General features: G+C 48.3%; 1 protein-coding gene across 1 annotated transcript in view; it reads left to right on the top strand.

The window, feature by feature from the left end:
• Positions 1-1,112: 1,112 nt before the first annotated feature.
• TIMM50 (translocase of inner mitochondrial membrane 50) overlaps positions 1,113-18,013 on the top strand; it is a 49,778-nt gene continuing 32,877 nt past the window's right edge. The window contains exons 1-3 of the mRNA XM_039510723.1: positions 1,113-1,310; positions 5,640-5,790; positions 7,139-7,170. Coding sequence (XP_039366657.1) covers positions 1,128-1,310; positions 5,640-5,790; positions 7,139-7,170 — 366 coding nt within the window. The 5' untranslated portion in view covers positions 1,113-1,127. The remainder of the gene's footprint in view (positions 1,311-5,639; positions 5,791-7,138; positions 7,171-18,013) is intronic.

The following is an 18,013-nucleotide window of genomic DNA, read 5'->3' on the forward strand; positions in this document are numbered from 1 at the left end:
CAGAGGTTTGTAGAAAATTGCATTGCACTTGCTTTTGTTTTCCTTGAAGAGGTGACATCAATTTGCAATTTTCAAGTAATTTCAGGTACTCTGCCATCCCTTGTTTCTGTCTAAAATACATACAGAAAAGCAGGGACCGTTGAGGGATCACTTCACCCAGTCCTGCAGTGAAACCACACCTGGGCTTAGACTGGGCAACTTTGGAAGAGGGTCCAGTCAACTCTCCTGAACCACTTATAACATGATGTGAGGAATATTATTTCCTCCAGTGTCAATTCAGTGGGTGGAGCAGGATAACTTAAATGTGTTCAGGCTGTGGTTGCAAAGTTTGGACTGTACAGTCTCCTTGATCAACAGGCTGTTTACAAGAGGAGCACATATTTGGCATGTAAGTGCATGTGGCCACAGCTTGTGAAAATGATCCTTAAAGTGCCATCACTAGGTTTCAGAGTGAACAAAGTTGTGAGAAGAAGGGCGCCTTGGCCTGTGCCCAGCTGCTAAGGGTGCACCAGAGGAGCCTCTGGAAAAAGTGGGGACGCAAGGGCCAGAGCTGAGGTGCTAGTGGGACCTGGGAAAGATCAGTGCCATGCTGGGCCCTCTCCCCCCTCTCGCCACATCCCTTCCTTCCAGCTTCAGGCAGCGCGAAGAGCACCGGTACCCCCATGTGCCTCATTTGACCTTCGCGGCCTTCCGTTTTTCTCTCCCCTCCCCTTCCCCGCTCTGATTGGCTGGGGCGGTAGCGGCCCCGCCTCCCTTCGCAGGGCGGGCGGCCGGGAGGTGTTTTGTAATTGGTTGATCTGACCTCTTAGCTCCGCCTCCTCTGGTTTGTCATTGGCCTGTCTCTCCCTCAGGGCCTGTCGCTTGCGATTGGTTTACCTAGCCAAGGTAGGGGGTGGTCAGTGCCGTTCCGATGCCTAATTGGTCGAAGGCCGCGGTGTGGGCGTTGCCTTCACGTATTTTTCCTCTGATTGGCTGAGCTCCCCACCTACTTTTCAATCCCACCGGCTACGTCCTTCCTCCCGTCTCGCGCGCGGATCGGTGGCCTGGGCTCGACGCGCTCTGATTGGGTGGGAGGCGGCACCGCGCGCGTGCGCGCTGCGCTGCGCTGCGGGGGGAGGAGGAGGAAGATGGCGGCGGCGGCTCGCGGGCTGGTTGTGGTGGCGGCGTGCGGGGCCCGCGCGCTGAGGGGCGGCTGCTGCCGGCGGCTCCGGGCCGCCCCGGGCCGGTTCCTGAGCGCGGGGCGCCGCAGCAGGGCGGGGGTGGGGCTGGCCGAGGCGCTGCTGCAGGACAAGCTCCGGCAGCACCAGCAGGTGAGGGGCGGGGCTGCTAATGGGGGAGGTGGGGTGTCGGGGATGGAGGAGGGGTGTCTGGGGAGGAGGAGGTGTCAGGGGATGGAGGGGAGGGTGGGGTGTCTGGGGAGGGGAGATGGAGGGGAAGGGTGTCTCGGAATAGAGGGGTGTCTGGGGATGGAGGGGAGGGGTGGGGAGTCTGGGGAGGGGGTGGGATGTCGGGGGAGGGGTGGGGGATGGAGGGGAGGGGTGGGGAGGAGACAGGAAGGAGTGGAGTTGAAGTCAGGGGCAGAGGGATTGGGGGTTCTCATTGGGGATTGGGAGCTGGTGTGGGGAGGGGGTTATCATGGGGAGGGAATATGTGTGGAGGTTATCAGTGGGGATGGTGTGTGGGGAGGAGGAGACGAGGTCATGGGGGGTTTATTAGTGGGGGAGGGAAAGAGTATGTGTGGGGAGGGACCAGAGAGGGATTGAGGGGAGGGAGGAGAGATTAGAGAGGGGGTGGGAATTGTTATTGAGGAAGCAGAGGGAGGAGGAGTGAGGGGCGGGTAGTCTTCATTGCAAGGAAAGAGGGAGGATGGAAGGGGAGAGTGGGGTTGTTGATGGGGGGGAGGATGGTGGGGGGAGGGACAGGAGAAGGGGGGGTTGATTGTGGGGGAGTTTAGGTGCTGTTGGGGGGAGAGGGGAGGTGGATGAGGTGTTTGTTGGGGAGATGCTGTGATAAGAAGTGTGTGTGTGTGGTGGGGCGGCCCTCAGGAGGGAGGGGGACAGATCAGATCCAGCACTGGGGGTTTGTCTGTCGGTGGGGACTAGAGATGGGTGGGGAAGAGGATGGTATGCTGGGCGGGGGAACAGGAGGAATGAGGCTGTGAATGGGGGAAGATAGGAAGTGTGAGGGGGATATCAGTGAGCGGTTGGGGGCTGGAATTGGAGAAGGAATGGGGCTGGGTGGGGAGCAAAGGAGGGGTTGGGTGGATTGTAAGTGGGCTGGGAGGGAGGATGGATGGAGTTGGGGAGAGACCAGGGCGTGATTTGTCATTGATGGGAAGGGATGGAGTGTGAATTGTGAGAAGGTGGGGACCAAAGAAGGGAGAATTGGTGGTTGTCAGTGGGGGAGGGAGGTGTTGTATTACTTTAGATGGGATACAGGGGTCAAAGGTGTTAACATAACCCAGTCATTCTCCATCATTAAGTAGCTTTAAACAAGATCTGGGGTTTGGTATGCAGAGAGCTCAGCCTACTTAGTCCCATGGCTAATACGCCATTAAAAATCCTTTTAACCTTTTATGAAAGATACAGAAAAGAAGGAAAATCAGGTAAAGCATTCAAGACATAAAATATGAAATAAGCATCCCTTGTTCCCTGTCCCTTTGGCTGGAGAGAGTTTTTTAGGAGGACTCCCCCCTACTATTTGACAGCTTCTTAGATGGTATCAAAGATGGTAATAACTGTCCTTTTGGAAGAAGCTTAGTTGAGATGAGCTGGAGCTGCTGCTGTTAAAAGTCCGATCCTGTTCCACCCCAGATGGTGTCTGGGATTCAGCAGGAGCCTGTAAAGGTGGAAGTGGCATCTGAGTCCCTCTCTCTGGCCCTGTCTGATCAGGACATCTCTTAGACTCAGGATGACAAAGGCCCAGGACCCCAGGAGATCATGGGGGCTGGGAGCCATGATGGTGAAGCTCACTCCAGAAGCCAGTTTTTCTCCCGAAAGCCTTTCCTTAAGGACCCACAAAGAGAGTGATGGGTGGAATAACCCATCCTCTCATTATTTTGTCCATCAGTTAGTCCTAGTTTCCAACACACCGGCTTTGGTTCATTGACTTCTGTTTCTGCATTCGCCTTGTTTACCAGGCATTATCGTAACACAAGCCTTGAGTTATATCAGTTGGCCTTTTTGTTTGGACTAGTTCAGTCTTTCTGTCTCCCTTTCATACCTTTCCCCTTCAACATTTGTTATTACAGGTTATGATGACATCTTATGAGCTTACTCTCACTTTTTACAGATAAACTCACTGTTGGGGTAAATCTGTAGACAGAGTTATTACACCTGGGTGGGGGGTGTATGTGCGGAGGGAGAGCATTAAAAAATGGTTGAGGGCATTGTCAGTGGGAAGGAAGAGAGCATGGGTGGAGCATTTGGTGGGGTGGAGGGAGAAAGAAAAGGGGGGGGTTATCAGTGAGTGGGGGAAGGGTAGTGAGGTTGGTTGTTAATGGGCAGGACCAGAAATGGCTGGGAGGGGATTAGGGTGGGGGGCTTGTCAGTGGGGGCAGGAAGGATGGTGTTTGGGGAAGGTTGAGGACTGGGAAGGGCATGGTTGCGGGGGGGAGTGAGGGGAAGGCTCAGGGTTGCCATCCAAAGGGAAGGGGGCTGGAAAGAGGTGGAGAAGGAAAAGCAGAGAGGGAGGTTCTGAATTGGTTGGGAGGATGGTGTATGGGGAGTTGAAAGACAGGGATTTGATGATGGGATATGATGGAATCGGGGAGCGTGGGGGCAAGAGGGAGGGATTAGGGAAAAGGGGAGTTGTCATTGGATGGGACAAGACCCTGTCTGGCATACTGTCAGAAATGGCCACCACTTGGCATTGAGAGGCAGGCATGACCTCAGCAGAAAGGTCATCAGGGCTCTACCTGTCTGTCACAAGGTGGCGCTGCTGAAATGTCACTTGAAAGGCCTCGCAGAGTCAGCTTTGTCCTGTCCCAACCCAATGTGTGTCAGGCTCCAGAATTAACGCCAAGACCCCAAAACATCCCACAAGCAGGTTGTGGAAATTAGGATATTCCCAGGAAACCTGGGGTGGGAGAGAATTCTTACTCTCCGTCACTGTATCTTCCCTCTTGGCACTGGCACTTCCCTTGCTGTCCACTCACTCACTCTTTATGTGCCAGACTGTTTGCCTGTCGCACCTCACATGGTTTGGTCTGGTTAGTGTTTGGAGGAGACGCAACCAGGAAAAACCCTGGGTGCTGCAGGGAGCTGTGTGGGTATCTCAGTGGGGGACGTGCTCATCTGCCTGTGCCAACCTCAATGCCCTGACATGGTACTAGGGAGTGCTGGGTGGTTCAGGGAAGTTGCTCTTTTTCAAATGAGATCTAGCCCAGAGGTCCTGACCACTTGGAAGCAGTACAGTTCCCGTGGTAGTTTTCAAAAAGGCAGCTGGGTGTTTAATCTTGGTCTTGTGCCCATATTTCTGCTTGGATAGTCATATTCGTCCATCCTACTTCTCAGTGGGTATGAGTCTTTACGGTGCTATTAGGCTTTTAACCACGGGAGTAAAAAGTCAACGTAGTGCTGTTTTTATAGTTGTTCCAGGTTTAATATCTCAGCTCTCTCAAATGGTTGCTAAACACAATTGTATTCTGGTTAAGACTTGGCATTCAGATTTCAGGCTCGGGTGCAAACGTTTCCCCAGTGATTTATTTTAACCCTCCAAAAAGTAAGGGGAAAGTACCTGGTAGCAGAACTTTAAAGCAGTCTTGTAAAATTGTCATGAAAATGTACCACGCTAAGAACAAAACCCCACTGCCCTACCCTTTGCCATGACATCTGATCACTAATGAAAAAACCTTGTACTTTACTCTGCCCAAGCAAATGGATGAGGAGAATTTTGCAAGTCTGATGCTATTTTCTTGGGGTCAGGGGTTTTCTCCGGTCGGCATAACATTTGACAGTGTGTGTTTGTGCCTCATTAATAGTGCAGAGAAACCTTAGGGGAGACCAGTCTTCCCAGGCTGAGATGGTTAGACTAGATGTGGGGTCAGAATGGGGGAGGGGGGGGATGGTGGTACTTACTCTAACAACACTATCACGAGGTGCCATGCTCAGTGGATTGCACAAATCTTCCTCTTGGATGCTTGATCGGCATAAAAATAGGTAACATTGTTGACATTTAATTTCCTCATTGGGATTCAGAATTCCCTTTGGATGAATGAAGCAGTTAATGCTCCTTTTAGAGCTTTTGTTTCAGGCAGTCTGCATATTCAGGCAGACTCCACTATATTGACTTACAGTCATTTCACATTTCGAAGGATCCGTCTATACCGTAAAGGCTGAAGAATTTGCTAATCTGATCTCTGGCTAGATGATATAATGGATCCTGTCCATCTCTAGTTTCTCTGATTATGTTAATTGCTTTCTTTATTCCTGTGACAGGGAGTTCTGTAAAAGGTTCTGTAATCACATTCTGGTACTAAACAGAAAGGCCAGTGGAATTTTTTTCCTAGAGGTTTTGAGTCCAGTGAGTCAGTTATTTGCCTGTGTGTGGTTCTCTTCTCTGTAGCTATGAACCTTGACTTCTGTCACTTTCACACCTACTAACTTAAATCTTTTCTCTTTTCCACCCTCCGTGGGTAGTCAACTGAGGGAGGAGATGGGAAAGGCTCCAGTTCTGATGAGCAGCAAGAGAAGAAACAGAAGGAAAATACAGCCTATGCGAAGAAAATGGTGCTCCGGATAGCAGGGCTAATGGGAGCTGGTAGCGGGATAGCAGTTATCTATATTTTTGGTGAGTTGTTCCAATCCATTTGGGATATAAATGTATTAACAATTATATAAAAATGCCAGCAAATGTGTTATTCTCAGTGCTCTTCTGATTATTCTCTAGCAGCTGATTTCCCCCTGCCCAATAACTGGCTGTATTTTATTACCTTTCTTCCAAGGATTTCAAGGCTTTTACAAAAGCTTAGCTCACAACCCCATTGCAAGGCTGTGAAGGATAGTTATTCCTGTTGTATAGATGCTTATGGTGTATGCCAATGACTTGCGTCACAAGAGTCGGTAGCAGGGTCAGGAATAGAACCCAGGAGTTCTGTTCTCTCCATTTTTATTTAATATTTATATTACCATGGTACTCGGAGATCCCAGTCAGGATCAGGACCCCGTCTGTAGAAGGGGAGCTAATGATCCTGACCTCCCTTGTAAATGGCACACCCCCAGACTCATCAGGTATTCAGTTCTTAAAGGACAACAAGGAGTCTGGTGGCACCTTAAAGACTAACAGATTTATTTGGTCATAAGCTTTCATGGGTGAAAAACCTCACTTCTTCAGATATTCTTAAAGGAACCCAGCATGGGAAAACTAACCCTAACATTCCTTTTATGAGTGCCACATAAATTACTTAGAGATCTAAAAGCACTAAATAAAGCTAGGCATTATTGTGCTAGGTGCTGTACAAACACACATAGGTATGGTCCTTAGCCCAAAGATCCTGCAATCTAATCCACCAGACCTCCCTTCCTTGGTCTGTCTAGATACTTACATGACACCCATCACTGTAGTATCTGACCTTCATGCAAAAGGTGTCTGGCCGGTCAGTTTAGCTGGGAAGGGGGTTTGCTGATATCCCAACATAGTACCAAGACTGCTAGTTGTTTTTTTTTAAAGGGGTGCTTGTATTTTAATGGCAATTTTAAAAATGTTTTTCGGGAAACTTAGCGTTGACATCTCTGACAGAGAACTGAGGCCCATTAGTGAGACAGTCTATACTATTGCAGTCTGTTTATAATGTAGTCTTCTGTTTCCAGAGCTGTCAACATGGAATCCTTTGTGATCACTGCCTTCACTTCATACTCATCGCACAACGTCTCACACAAATAAATGGAATAACTGCATCGTTGATTTTGCATTGGGTGCTTTCTGATCTGAACAAAGTGGGGAGGCAGGGACATCTTGTGCCACAACTTCTCAGGCTGGGGAATTTTCTCTGCTGTCTGCAGAGATCTGTTTGTTGGGTTGAGGCCTTCACATTTTTAATGTGCCCGGGTGTACACATGGGTTCTGGGACCTGTTTGTGTTGCACAGTGTTGGCTGATAAAGCGGCTGATGTCTTCTTCCTCTTCTGTTTTGCTGGCAGGTAGTAATTCAGTGGACGAGCAAGGGGCTAAGGTAAGGTGCTTTCTGTGTTCTTTGGATTTTGCTCCTCATGATACAAGGGAATTGTCGGTAGAACTGCAGTGAACAACAGTGCTGTTTGCTTGGTGAATGCCACAAGAGGGCGCTGTTCCTATTTGAACGTGTTCTGCATGGCTGCTTACAACGTGTTCTGCACCAGGAATCAATAATGATCTTGTTTGCATGAACGAATGGTACAAGGTTAGGTTTATGGTTGTGGGTAGGGGAGTGTCCATTAAATCAGCCAGTTACTCAGACAGTTATCGCTGTTCTCTTAGTAACTGGCCTGGTGAATTTTGCTCACTGGCTGTGATTTGGATTACTTCCTCCTTACCAAGTGAGGAGGAGACAGGAACAGTTCTCAGCCTAAGCCGGAGAGTCCAGTTTTAAGATAGACAGGCCCAGGGACCAGCCAAGAGGAGTGAAATAAGAATTGTTTGTGTGCACAGCTTGTGATTGTCCTGGTGCTGGCTGAGACATAGGAGATCCTTTTAGTTCCATAGAGACCGCTCACACTTGACTGCGTGGACCTCGTCAGTACAAGAAGCCTAATTACAGCATGGTGTGTGCGCGCGCTCTGCCGTTTGGTTTTCTGGGGTTTTGTAAAGAGCATTCTGTAGTAGCTCCCGGTACACCCTTTAAATCCCATTCTTTCAGAGCCGAGTCCTGACAAGCGTCTTCTTCCCAGCAGGGGGCATGATGGTATTGAAGGAGCTTTGAGGTCTCCATCAGTGACATTGGCTTCAATTTCCACTGGGAAAGAATCAGAAAAAAATGTGATGTGTGGATCCCTGGGGATGTGCACTACGGGAAAGGATTATGTGCTAAGTAAAGGCAGGGTTTCCTGGTGTTGGGGACAAAAGCTTTGAAATATCCTGGGTATTGGGTTTGACCTTGAAACTCCATGATGTTGGTTTGGGGGCCCTGGACTAGTTCAGGGATCTACATTTTTGATAGACATGCACTGTCCCGACGGGGACGGTGGTCATGGATCAAATAGTTCAGCAGTTCCCTGCACTGCATTCCAGATTCTCTCATTAGCACTAATTCTGCTCAGTTGTTGAACGCAAGAAGGGAGAGCGAGTTCTCCAGCTTCGATAGGTCTTGCTCAGTTTTTCGTAAGACCTTGCCCCATCTCTTTTGCAGCTGTCAACGGCTGTGTCAGTTCTTTGCAGGCTTCAGCCGTTGCTCAAACTTGAATGGCTCTTACAGGCATAGCTGCAGGGAATTTCAGGTTCCTCACGCTCTCTCTGCGCTGACAACTAGTGGCACTACTGCAGACGTCAGTCCTGTGTGTGAAAGTGACTTGCTCCATGTGTAGTCGAACTCTTCTGCCAAACTGTCCATCTCCTCGTTACAAATGGAGTTTCTGGGACTCTGTTGCCTCAGGGTGCAGGAGTCTTCAATTGGACAGCCTGTTGCAGTTCTCATCCCACTCCCTATTGGGATAGAACTCACTGTTACGCCTTCTCTGCCACTCGAACCATCTCTTAATCCAAAGGGGTTGATTTGGTGGGGTTTTTTATAGTAATATTTTAGTCTTCGTCTGAGGGTTCAGCCACCAAATTTGTATCAAGTGCGGCTTTGGTGTTTCAGAGCATAGACTATGTCCGCAGCTGTCACCGTCTTCCTCTTGGCATGTTCACTGGTCGATGGCCTTGTGGATCATGTTCTCCAGGGAAGCCTTCCACACCTTTTGGGTCTCTTCATAAATCAGCCCTTAGAAGTGCGTTATACCCTCACAGCAATCCAGGTAATGAATAGCTTAGCAATGCCTTGGATGTTTCCATGAAGTACTTTGTGCCTCCTTTCCGGAGTCCCTTACCTTTGCTGAGGTGCCATGGGGAAACCCTTTTGTGCTGGTGATGGGCAGTCCTGGATAAATAAGTCCTCTTTATTTTCATAGGAGAAGTATCTAGGAGTTGCATTTCCACGATCTTTTCAGCACACGGCTGATACTGCCAATCAGAATTCCATTAAATGGCTCTTGCCTTGATGATATGGTCACCAGTCTCCTAAAAAACGGTGGTGAGCTTCCCTGATTTATTTTGCAAAGGGATCGTCAAACAGGTGGTGGCGATCTCCTTTCACTACCAGGCTAGGCTGAATTTGAACCAATTGTGAAACCTGGAATGAAAAGCTCTTGCAACCTATTTTTTTTTTTTTTTTTTTTTTTTAAGAATCTAAAATCTAAAGGTTTATTTACAAAGGGAAAAAGGTAGAGATGAGAGGTAGAATTGGTTAAATGGAATCAATTACATACAGTAATGGCAAAGTTCTTAGTTCAGGCTTGCAGCAGTGCCGGAGTAAAGTTATTGCTCCTCTGAGCCATCCAGTCATTCTTGGAAACTCTCCCCAGCTCATGTAACAGGAGCAAATGAGTCTCAAAGTGTCATGGGAGAAGGGGGCGGCGTGGTATAGAATAGCTGCTGTCCACGTTCCTAAACCTGTATGGCGCCATCTGGTTTGTTAATGGGTGTCCAGAGAAACCAACGTGACTTGAGCAGATCTGCTGGGGCCCAGTGGATTGAGTTGGGAGGCTGAAAAAGTTGTCCATTATCTTCCATTGGAATCAATCCATTGGGCCTTAGCGGATCTGCTCAGGTCACGTTGGCTTCTCTGGACACCCATTAACAAACCAGATGGAGCCATATAGGTTTAGGAATGCGGACAGCAGCTATTGGCATTGGAAAAGGTTCAGCAAAGGGCAACGAAAATGATTAGGGGTATGGAACAGCTTCTGTATAAGGAGAAATTGGGAAGACTGGGACTTTTCAGCTTGGAAAAGAGACAGCTAAGGAGAGATATTGAGGTCTGTAAAATCATGAGTGGTATCGAGAAAGTAGATAAGTTTTGTTTACTACTTCTCATAACACAAGAACTAGGGGTCACAAAATGAAGTTAAGGCAGCAGGTTTAAAACAAAAAAGTATTTCTTCACACGACACACAGCCGACCTGTGGAACTCCTTGCAGGGGATGTTGTGAAGGCCAAGAGCATAACAAGGTTAAAAAAAGAACTAGATTAAGTTCATGGAGGACAGGTCCATCAATGGCTATTAGCCAGGATGGGCAGGGATGGTGTCCCCAGCCTCTGTTTGCCAGAAGCTGGGAATGAGCGACGGGGGATGGATCACTTGATAATCACCTGTTCTGTTCATTCCTTCTGGGGCACCTGGCACTGGCCACTGTCGGAAGACAGGATTCAAGGCTAGATGGACCCTTGGTCTGACCCAGTAGGGCCGTTCTTATGTTCCAGGGAAAGCTGTGGAAGGATTAACATGGTTCTGTTCGGAGGTCATTCGTTTTTTCTGTAGAACGCTGCCATTGACTGTATTGTGTTTTTGGACTGATTTTTTTCCCTTAGGCTGCTGATCACGTACAGCTCCCGCTGATTTAACTGGGATGCCCGGGTGCTCAGCCCTCTGAAAACCAGGCCAATGGTCCAGTAATTAACAGGGGAAAAGACCTGTTAGAGCGGGTCCAGTGCCTGCCTCCCCACCTTGCTGCCTCTCTTCCTGTGGGGCTGAAACTCATGTCATAGGAGCAAATGGGTCTTGAGGTGTTTTGGAAAAAGGGGGCTGCATTCTGAGACAGATGAAATTTCCTCCAGAGATATCACTTTCCCCCTCTCCCCCCATGCCCTTTGGAAACTTACAATGGACTCTTCTTTTCCAGTGCAACAGGGAAAACCTGATCTTGAGCAGAGGGCTTGGAGAAGGCAGGCGTGAATGTTGAATGGCTTACGTTGCTGTCCGTCAGAGGGTGGTCTTTCCAAGGGAATATGGCCCTTACTTCAAAGGGACCAGTGGGTGGAATGACTGCTCCATTCCTCTCTGAAAGTAGGAGCAGCTGGACCAAATCGGCAGGAGTGTCCTGCCTTTTCTGAGGAAAGAGTGCTGCATTTTCTGTTTTACATGGGGGGGGGGGGGGGAGAGGGAAGCTAAGGGAGTTCCTGTCTAGGCAAGGATTATGCGTATCGTTAGAACTATTTCTACCTCGAAACCCCTTCTTTCGTCTCTGCCCAGTGCTTGCCACCTGTTAGGCTTGAGCATGTTCCTGTTTGATGCCCGTGTTTTCCCGTGTCCTGAGACTGTAGACAGAAGCTGGGAGAACGTCTGGGCAAAAGTTCCCACAGATGCATTACGATCTGTATTACAACCCGCACATGCTGCCATGGACATGTGAATGGGCCTTGCTGATGGGATTGTGGGAACTCGCCTGACTCTGGCCTCTTCCACAGCCTACCTGTTACCTTCAACACCCCATTGTTCTTTGAAGGGCTGGGAATGGCCAAGTCTTCGAGGGAGCGGTTCTTGTAACGTGTATCTGTCTGCACCTCTCACATCCTCCCTTTGATGCTGTTGGGGGCAGCTGTAAGAGGGGAGCACTGGGTGAACTGGTGCCTTTCAGGGCTTCTCCCCTGCCCCTGGTGTTTTTAACCATTGAAGGAAAATGTTGTTTTCACGTCTTCCTATGTACTAGCTCTGCTTGCACCCAACCGGGTGTCCAGACCAAGCTTTCTTTAAACTGGTTCTCTGTGTGCTTTCCCTGGCGTGCCCAGTGTACTGTTTTACCCTCGTCCTGCTTTCCATCCTGAAGTGACTGGAAACGGTGTCTCAAAGCAACTTGTTAACGAGGCTTAAATTAGCTCTAGCCCTTGCTGCTCATTCTTGCATTCCATTTAGTGTATCTTTGTACAAATACATCAGCATCTGTAGGAAGATGAGGGCCCTTGGTTGGCCTTTTCAGTGGAAACTGGGTCCCTGCTCTAAGGATTTGGTAGGAATTTGTTTCTCCTTTACTGTCCCCTTTGGAAATTGATGCACGGGCCACAGATCCTCTTGAAGCTCACCTTGCAGAGGGGAGTAGATTGCTGGTCTCTCTGGAGGGCACTTTTCCCATTGCCTATGTAAAAATCTCTCCCTTTTTTAGATCTGTCCTGTGTTACAGGAGGGCCCATTCAGGTTGTTTTTTTGATATGCAGCACGAGCCATGAGCCCAGTTGGAGCATTAAGGTGTGAATTGCTGCGGTGGTTACGCATTGCATATCCTCATGGCGTTCTGTATGGGGGAGAGTGGCTTTCTTTTTTGAAGTGCCTCTTGGCTTCCTGGCTGCCCTTTAAATGCAAGGCTTGTTTGATGTTCAGGCAAAGTTCCAATTCCTCACCTTGTTGTGAATAGCGGCTAATTGTCATGCGGGGAAGCGCCCCATAATATCCCCCTCTGCTGCAGCTGAGGGCGGCACACTTCCCTGGTATCCTCAGGTGAATGACTTCACTGCCCTAGATGGGAAGTTGGAGCCTGTGTGCTGACAACACACTTCTCTCACGTCCCCGCAAATATCCCTTCTCACCTTGGGTAGGCAGCAGGTCTCATTGTCGGCACATGCCATCTGCCGGTGTGAGAACCAGCCATGCTAACAAGTCTTTTCCGGTATAACTGGACTCTTTGTAGAGCTCACGGGCTCTTGAAAATCATCCCTGAAATACAAGGAGTTAGTGCTCTGAGGGTAATTGTGACAAGATTGTTCCATTCCTACCGCCTCCTTCAACTGGGGGGGACTGGCTCCTGCGTTTACACAGTACGGGCACAGGTGCTGCCTGTGCATCTCAGTAAGCGCTCTGCTGGTCCCATGTGAGACTGATGCTGCTTAACGTGGATACCTCTCAGGCTGTGGGAGGGGCTGCACTGGGCAGTAGGTGAGCGGTGCTGCTGGGATTATTCCTGTGCTGATCTGCTTGCCAGCTCAGGAATTTGTGCGTGTCCAGTAGACACTCGCTCTTGGGAGGGAAGAGAGAGTCTGCCCACAGGTGCTAGCTCTGTCTAGATTGTTATGTAGCAGAGAGGCCACAGAGGCCTTCACCCATCTAACTGTTCTTTGATGTAACTGCAGACCCGTGTTTCTCATAAACGCTTTGCGATGTAGTTACCTCGTTGCTTTCCTCTGTGGCAGTAAAAAACCCTTTGGTTTTCTTAATGATCCTATCTGCTTAAATGTCATATTCATGTGACTTGCCATAATGAGGTGTCTGGCTGGTAGCAACAGAGCAAATGTGCCTGGTTGGGAGGGCTTGGCACACTTCCCATCTCCTTGAGAGTCACATGGCATCATGTAATTGTATGTGACTTGTCTGGTCACCTCTCCCTTGACTGGCTGTAAAACGGGGGAGCTTTTGATCTCTCTTTTCCCACACAGTTCTGCTCACGCTCTTTTTTTGGCTTCTAGACTGGGACTTGATCTGTTTGTTACAGTCCAGAGAAAAGCTTCCTCTTTCCCGGCAACTTTAAAATGTAATATATGGGCGGTGAAAACACCCCAGCTGCTGGTGACTCTCTCTTAAAAAGCTGGATCATGCCAGCAAAGAACAAAACTGCAGATGGGATGTTAAAGTCTGGAGCAAAGGAAGGGAATTGGGACCAGATCTTTTCAGCAGATGTCATGAGATGTGCTTGTGGAATAAAGGGATGTGACGTGTTGGGTAGATGAGATATGACTCGAAGGTGCAAATGAGGAAAACGGGAAAGGCATCCAAAGAATTCAATGGCCTGCTCCCGTTCCCAGGATGTTCTGACTCTTGCGTGAGCATAAATACACAGGCATGAGCATAAATACACACTACTGCATGCTAAGTAGTAGTATTAACCCTGTTTATTACTGTAATGCCTATGGGCCAGTCAAGATCAGGTGCCGTTTTGCTAGGCATTATGCAAGCAGAGGACTGTCCTGAAGCTGTTTTTGGAGATCGTTACAAAACGTTTTTCTCCTTGAGGCTCTTAAACCAGCTGTTCCAGAGCTGCTCCCCCTGAAAATCTTACACACTGTCACTGTGGCTAAGGATGGCCCTTGATTGTGGAAAGTGGTTACTTAGATTGGAACAGGGACAATGGTTTTGTTCTGTGTTTGTAAATGGCTAGAACCATGGGGTCCTGCTCCATAACTAGGGCTCCTAGGTGCTACTGTAATACGCCAAATAGCATTAAAAATGTACAGCACCTAACACAGTGGAGTCCTGCTTCATGACTAGGGCTCCTAGGGGTATGGTAATACAAATAAGACCTGGCCAGATTCTTTTGGAAGCCTCACACTTTCCCTGTTTCCAATTTTCTTTTGGGTTCAGCCATCAAGACAGTGAGTGCAGGCTGGCAAAAGGCAGTAGCTCACACTTTGAGAACTCCTTTCTTGTAGGTGAACATGGACGTTGACTGGGGATGACATCTGCAAAGAACTTGATTCAGTAAGAGAATTGTAGAATGAAAGAGTAATAGTACTTGCACTGAGAATTTACATAGTGCTTTCCAGATGTTAGAGATCTGTGTGGTGTCACCCCGTAATGGACAAAGCTACTCCAGTCCCACTACTACATTATGTTCAGAAGACCTGTTCTCCCATTACGTTCAGAAGACCTTGTCTCCAGCAGGAGTTACGCGCTATATAGTGTGCGGACAATCAGGGTCCAGGATGGCAGAAACTTTTTCAGTCTCAGGTTGTCTCCTGTCCTTGGCCTGGTGAGATTTTTTCTTCCCTATGTAGCCAATGTCCTTTTTTAGGTGTGCATCAAAATCCAGGAAGCCAATGGGAAAGATAAAATGAAGTGCTGACTGCTGCTTTTACTACCAGGAGTCAACAAGCCAGCTGGAGCTGGAAAGAATTCCATACGCCTACTGGGAATGCCTACTAGGTACTGAAAGCGCGTTCTTTCACAAACCACCTTTGTGGAGCCCTTCATCAGCAAAAGGACATATAAACAATGTGCTGCCCTTTTAAGAGCCAAGCACATAGGCTCCCCTTAACCGAAGTCCATAGCAAAGGTCTTGGCTCGCTTCAGCCAAGCCCTGGGAAAGGTGATGTAATCCCGTTGCACCCGTTGGTTCTCCTTTTGGCACAACACTCTTGACTCTCGTTGCTGGACTGGGCCCCCAGTTCCCCACAGCGTATTGCGGGAGGGGAGAATTAATTCCCTGCAAGTGGCCCAACCTGGCTAGTCAGGACAGCACCACGCATGCAGGGGCGGTATCTGGGGTCCCCCCCTGGAGCTCAGGAAGAGGGTTTAACCCCCTTTCCTGACAGCCTCTGAATGGGCTTTGTACGCTCAGTCTCCCCGAGCTAAGGTTGGGTGCATGGATTTTCAGTTGTCTTGCCAGCTTCTCTGTCTAGATAGCACTGTTGAGCTTTAAAACCTCATTGAGCCAATGTGAACTGGTTGAATGTGGGGCCAGTCCCCCCCACCCCAAATTAAACTGCTGCCTTGAAGCTTGTTTTTTTTTTTTTTTTTTTTTAAATGCCCAGGCTGCCCAGTCAGTTGCAGCTGCTGGCTAAAAGCTTTGTGACACACGATAGGAGAAGTGGGGCAGTTGTGTTTCTCAGTCCCTAAAGTGTTCAAAGTAAATGCTGGCCTGCTTGCCATTCAACTCTGGACTTAGAAGGTGAAATGAATTATGAATGACCTTCCCCCTCTCCCCGCTAAAAGGAGGGTCAGTCTGTTGATTCATACCCCTCCTGTGCGTGTTACCTACAGAAGAAGCTGCAATGCTGGATTCCTGCCCTGGGTCTGTGGCCATGAGTTAAATAAATAAATAATGGAGATATGCGTATCTCCCAGAACTGGAAGGGACCCTGAAGGGTCATGGAGTCTAGCCCCCTGCCTTCACTGGCAGGACCAAGTACTGATTTTGCCCCAGATCCCTAAGTGGCCCCCTCAAGGATTAAACTCACAACCCTGGGTTTAGCAGGCTAATGCTCAAACCACTGAGCTATCCCTCCCCCCTTCATTCTAAAATCTGGCATATTTAGCAATCTCGAGAAGTAAGTTAGTGCAGAGGCTGAAATTGCTGTACAGTTGCCTGTCAAGTACGCACCCAACTTGGTAAGAGGCTGACTTCATTCAAGCCCCCTATGGCCCCCACTGACAAGTGGATGATGTCAAGGAGGATGCCGGTGCTTGAAAGACTGGCCACAGAAGTACCATGCTGCAGGCACGTCTGACGGCGTTGGAGTGGGCGAGTGATTAGACTGTCCCTGGCTTTTGCTCTCTTCTCCTTTGTTTGTGGATTTATCGGAGCGGGGAAGTGTTATAGCGAACTCTGCTCATGTTGACTGACAACCAGGAGAGATCTGACTGCAAAAAAGTAGTCTTCCTGTCTGCTGGCTGACTAAAAACAATGCATTTAGGAATGATTTGTGCTGGAAAAACTGCATGAAAGCTCATGAAGTGCCAGGATTATATGGCATTCAGGTCCTCGGTGTATGTCCTTTTATTCCAAACCTGGGCACTGTTGCTGATTTCTTACATATATTAATATGAAACTCTGCCAATGACATAATATTGCTTCCTGGGAAGATGCAAATCCAAACAGGGTTTCTTTAATTAATCAGTAATGGAACCACCTGGAGGTTCTCGAGTAGTTACATGGTTTGTTGGGCTAATTTGATAATTTTTGTTTTTAATTGAAGTAAAATTGTATGACGTTGCAGTTAAAATGAAGGCTGCCAGTGTACAGTGGTTTCTCGTGTCTTTAATTTAAAAAAAAAGAGTCACACTATGCTAAATTGATGTCTTGGTCTCTGAAATGCAGGGTGTTTGGGATTAATTCTGTGTCCAGGGTCCCTCATCCTTGTTTCACTCCAGTCTTTTTTTTTAACATAATCCCAAACTCTGCAAAACACAGCCGTGATTCATAAACTTCCTTGCTTTTGAACGATCAGTCAGTTACAATATGCTGCTCGTTCCTCCCATGGGCTGTTAAAAATAAACTCTTGATCAACAAGCATCTCGGCCTCAATCCTGCATCCGCTCCCTGCAGACTCGAGTTCTGTAGCAGTTTCTGCAAAGCCGCCACAGATTTGGAACTCTCGCCTCGATACTCAAGCCTAGATCCTTAGGGAGATTTTCACATGCAGGGGGGAGTGTGTGTGTGTGATTTCTTTTTGCAGCAAGTTGATCCAGCGGTCCTTGAATGAAAGTGAACTTTTCACCGAAGAATGTCACTTGTTCTGCTGAACAGCCATTCTGGTCCTGCACCTGTGTCAGGACACAATGAAACTTGCCCTTCTCCATTGCCTTCTTGTGTATGGGGCTGGGGCTTGTTCTTTGACTAGTTAAGTTCCTTTTTGTTTGGTGTTGTGGATTCTATAGGGCTTAAACAGCTGGTCCATTATTATAGCTGTCTCTTCTTTTTTTTTTTTTTTTTTTAAAGTAGGCAATTGTTCTGGGCATTGAAAGGGCGTTCTTTCTCTAGTCACCTTTTTCTCCTTGCATGTGGTTAGTGGAGCTTGGGTTGGAAGCTGACTTTGATTTGGGTTCTAGCCATCAGTACTGGTACAGTTTTCTTTGCCAGTGAAGCTGGCCACAAGAAGAATTGCGTATCGTGGAGGGGGGTCAATGGTGAGCTGTATTGTAATTATAACTAGAGTGAACTTAAGAGAAATCTATAGGGGAGTCCACCTTCCCAAAAGCCTGTTAATTCCTCATTGGGGTATTGCAAGGTGACAAGCAACAGAGCTGAATGAGAGGAAGGATGGCCCAGTGTTCGGGTGCTAGCCTGGGACTGAGAGACCTGGTTTCAGGTCCCCATTCTGCCACAGATTTCCTGTGTGACCCTGGGCAAGTCACTTAGCCTCTCAGTGCCTTGGTTCCACATCCTGCAAAATGAGGATAACAGCACTGACCTACGCACAAGGGTTGTGACGATAAATACAGTCAATGTGGTGAGGTGCTTAGATAGGTGATAGCAAAAGGGACCTCTGGACACTAAATGCCTTTGCTATGCTTTTCCTCCTTGCTCCTTAAGCCCCAAAAACACGTACAAGCTTTAGATGTATTTTAATTTGGGATCAGA

Source organism: Mauremys reevesii, linkage group 22 (assembly GCF_016161935.1).
Source record: "Mauremys reevesii isolate NIE-2019 linkage group 22, ASM1616193v1, whole genome shotgun sequence".
Classification (NCBI taxonomy): Eukaryota; Metazoa; Chordata; order Testudines; family Geoemydidae; genus Mauremys; species Mauremys reevesii.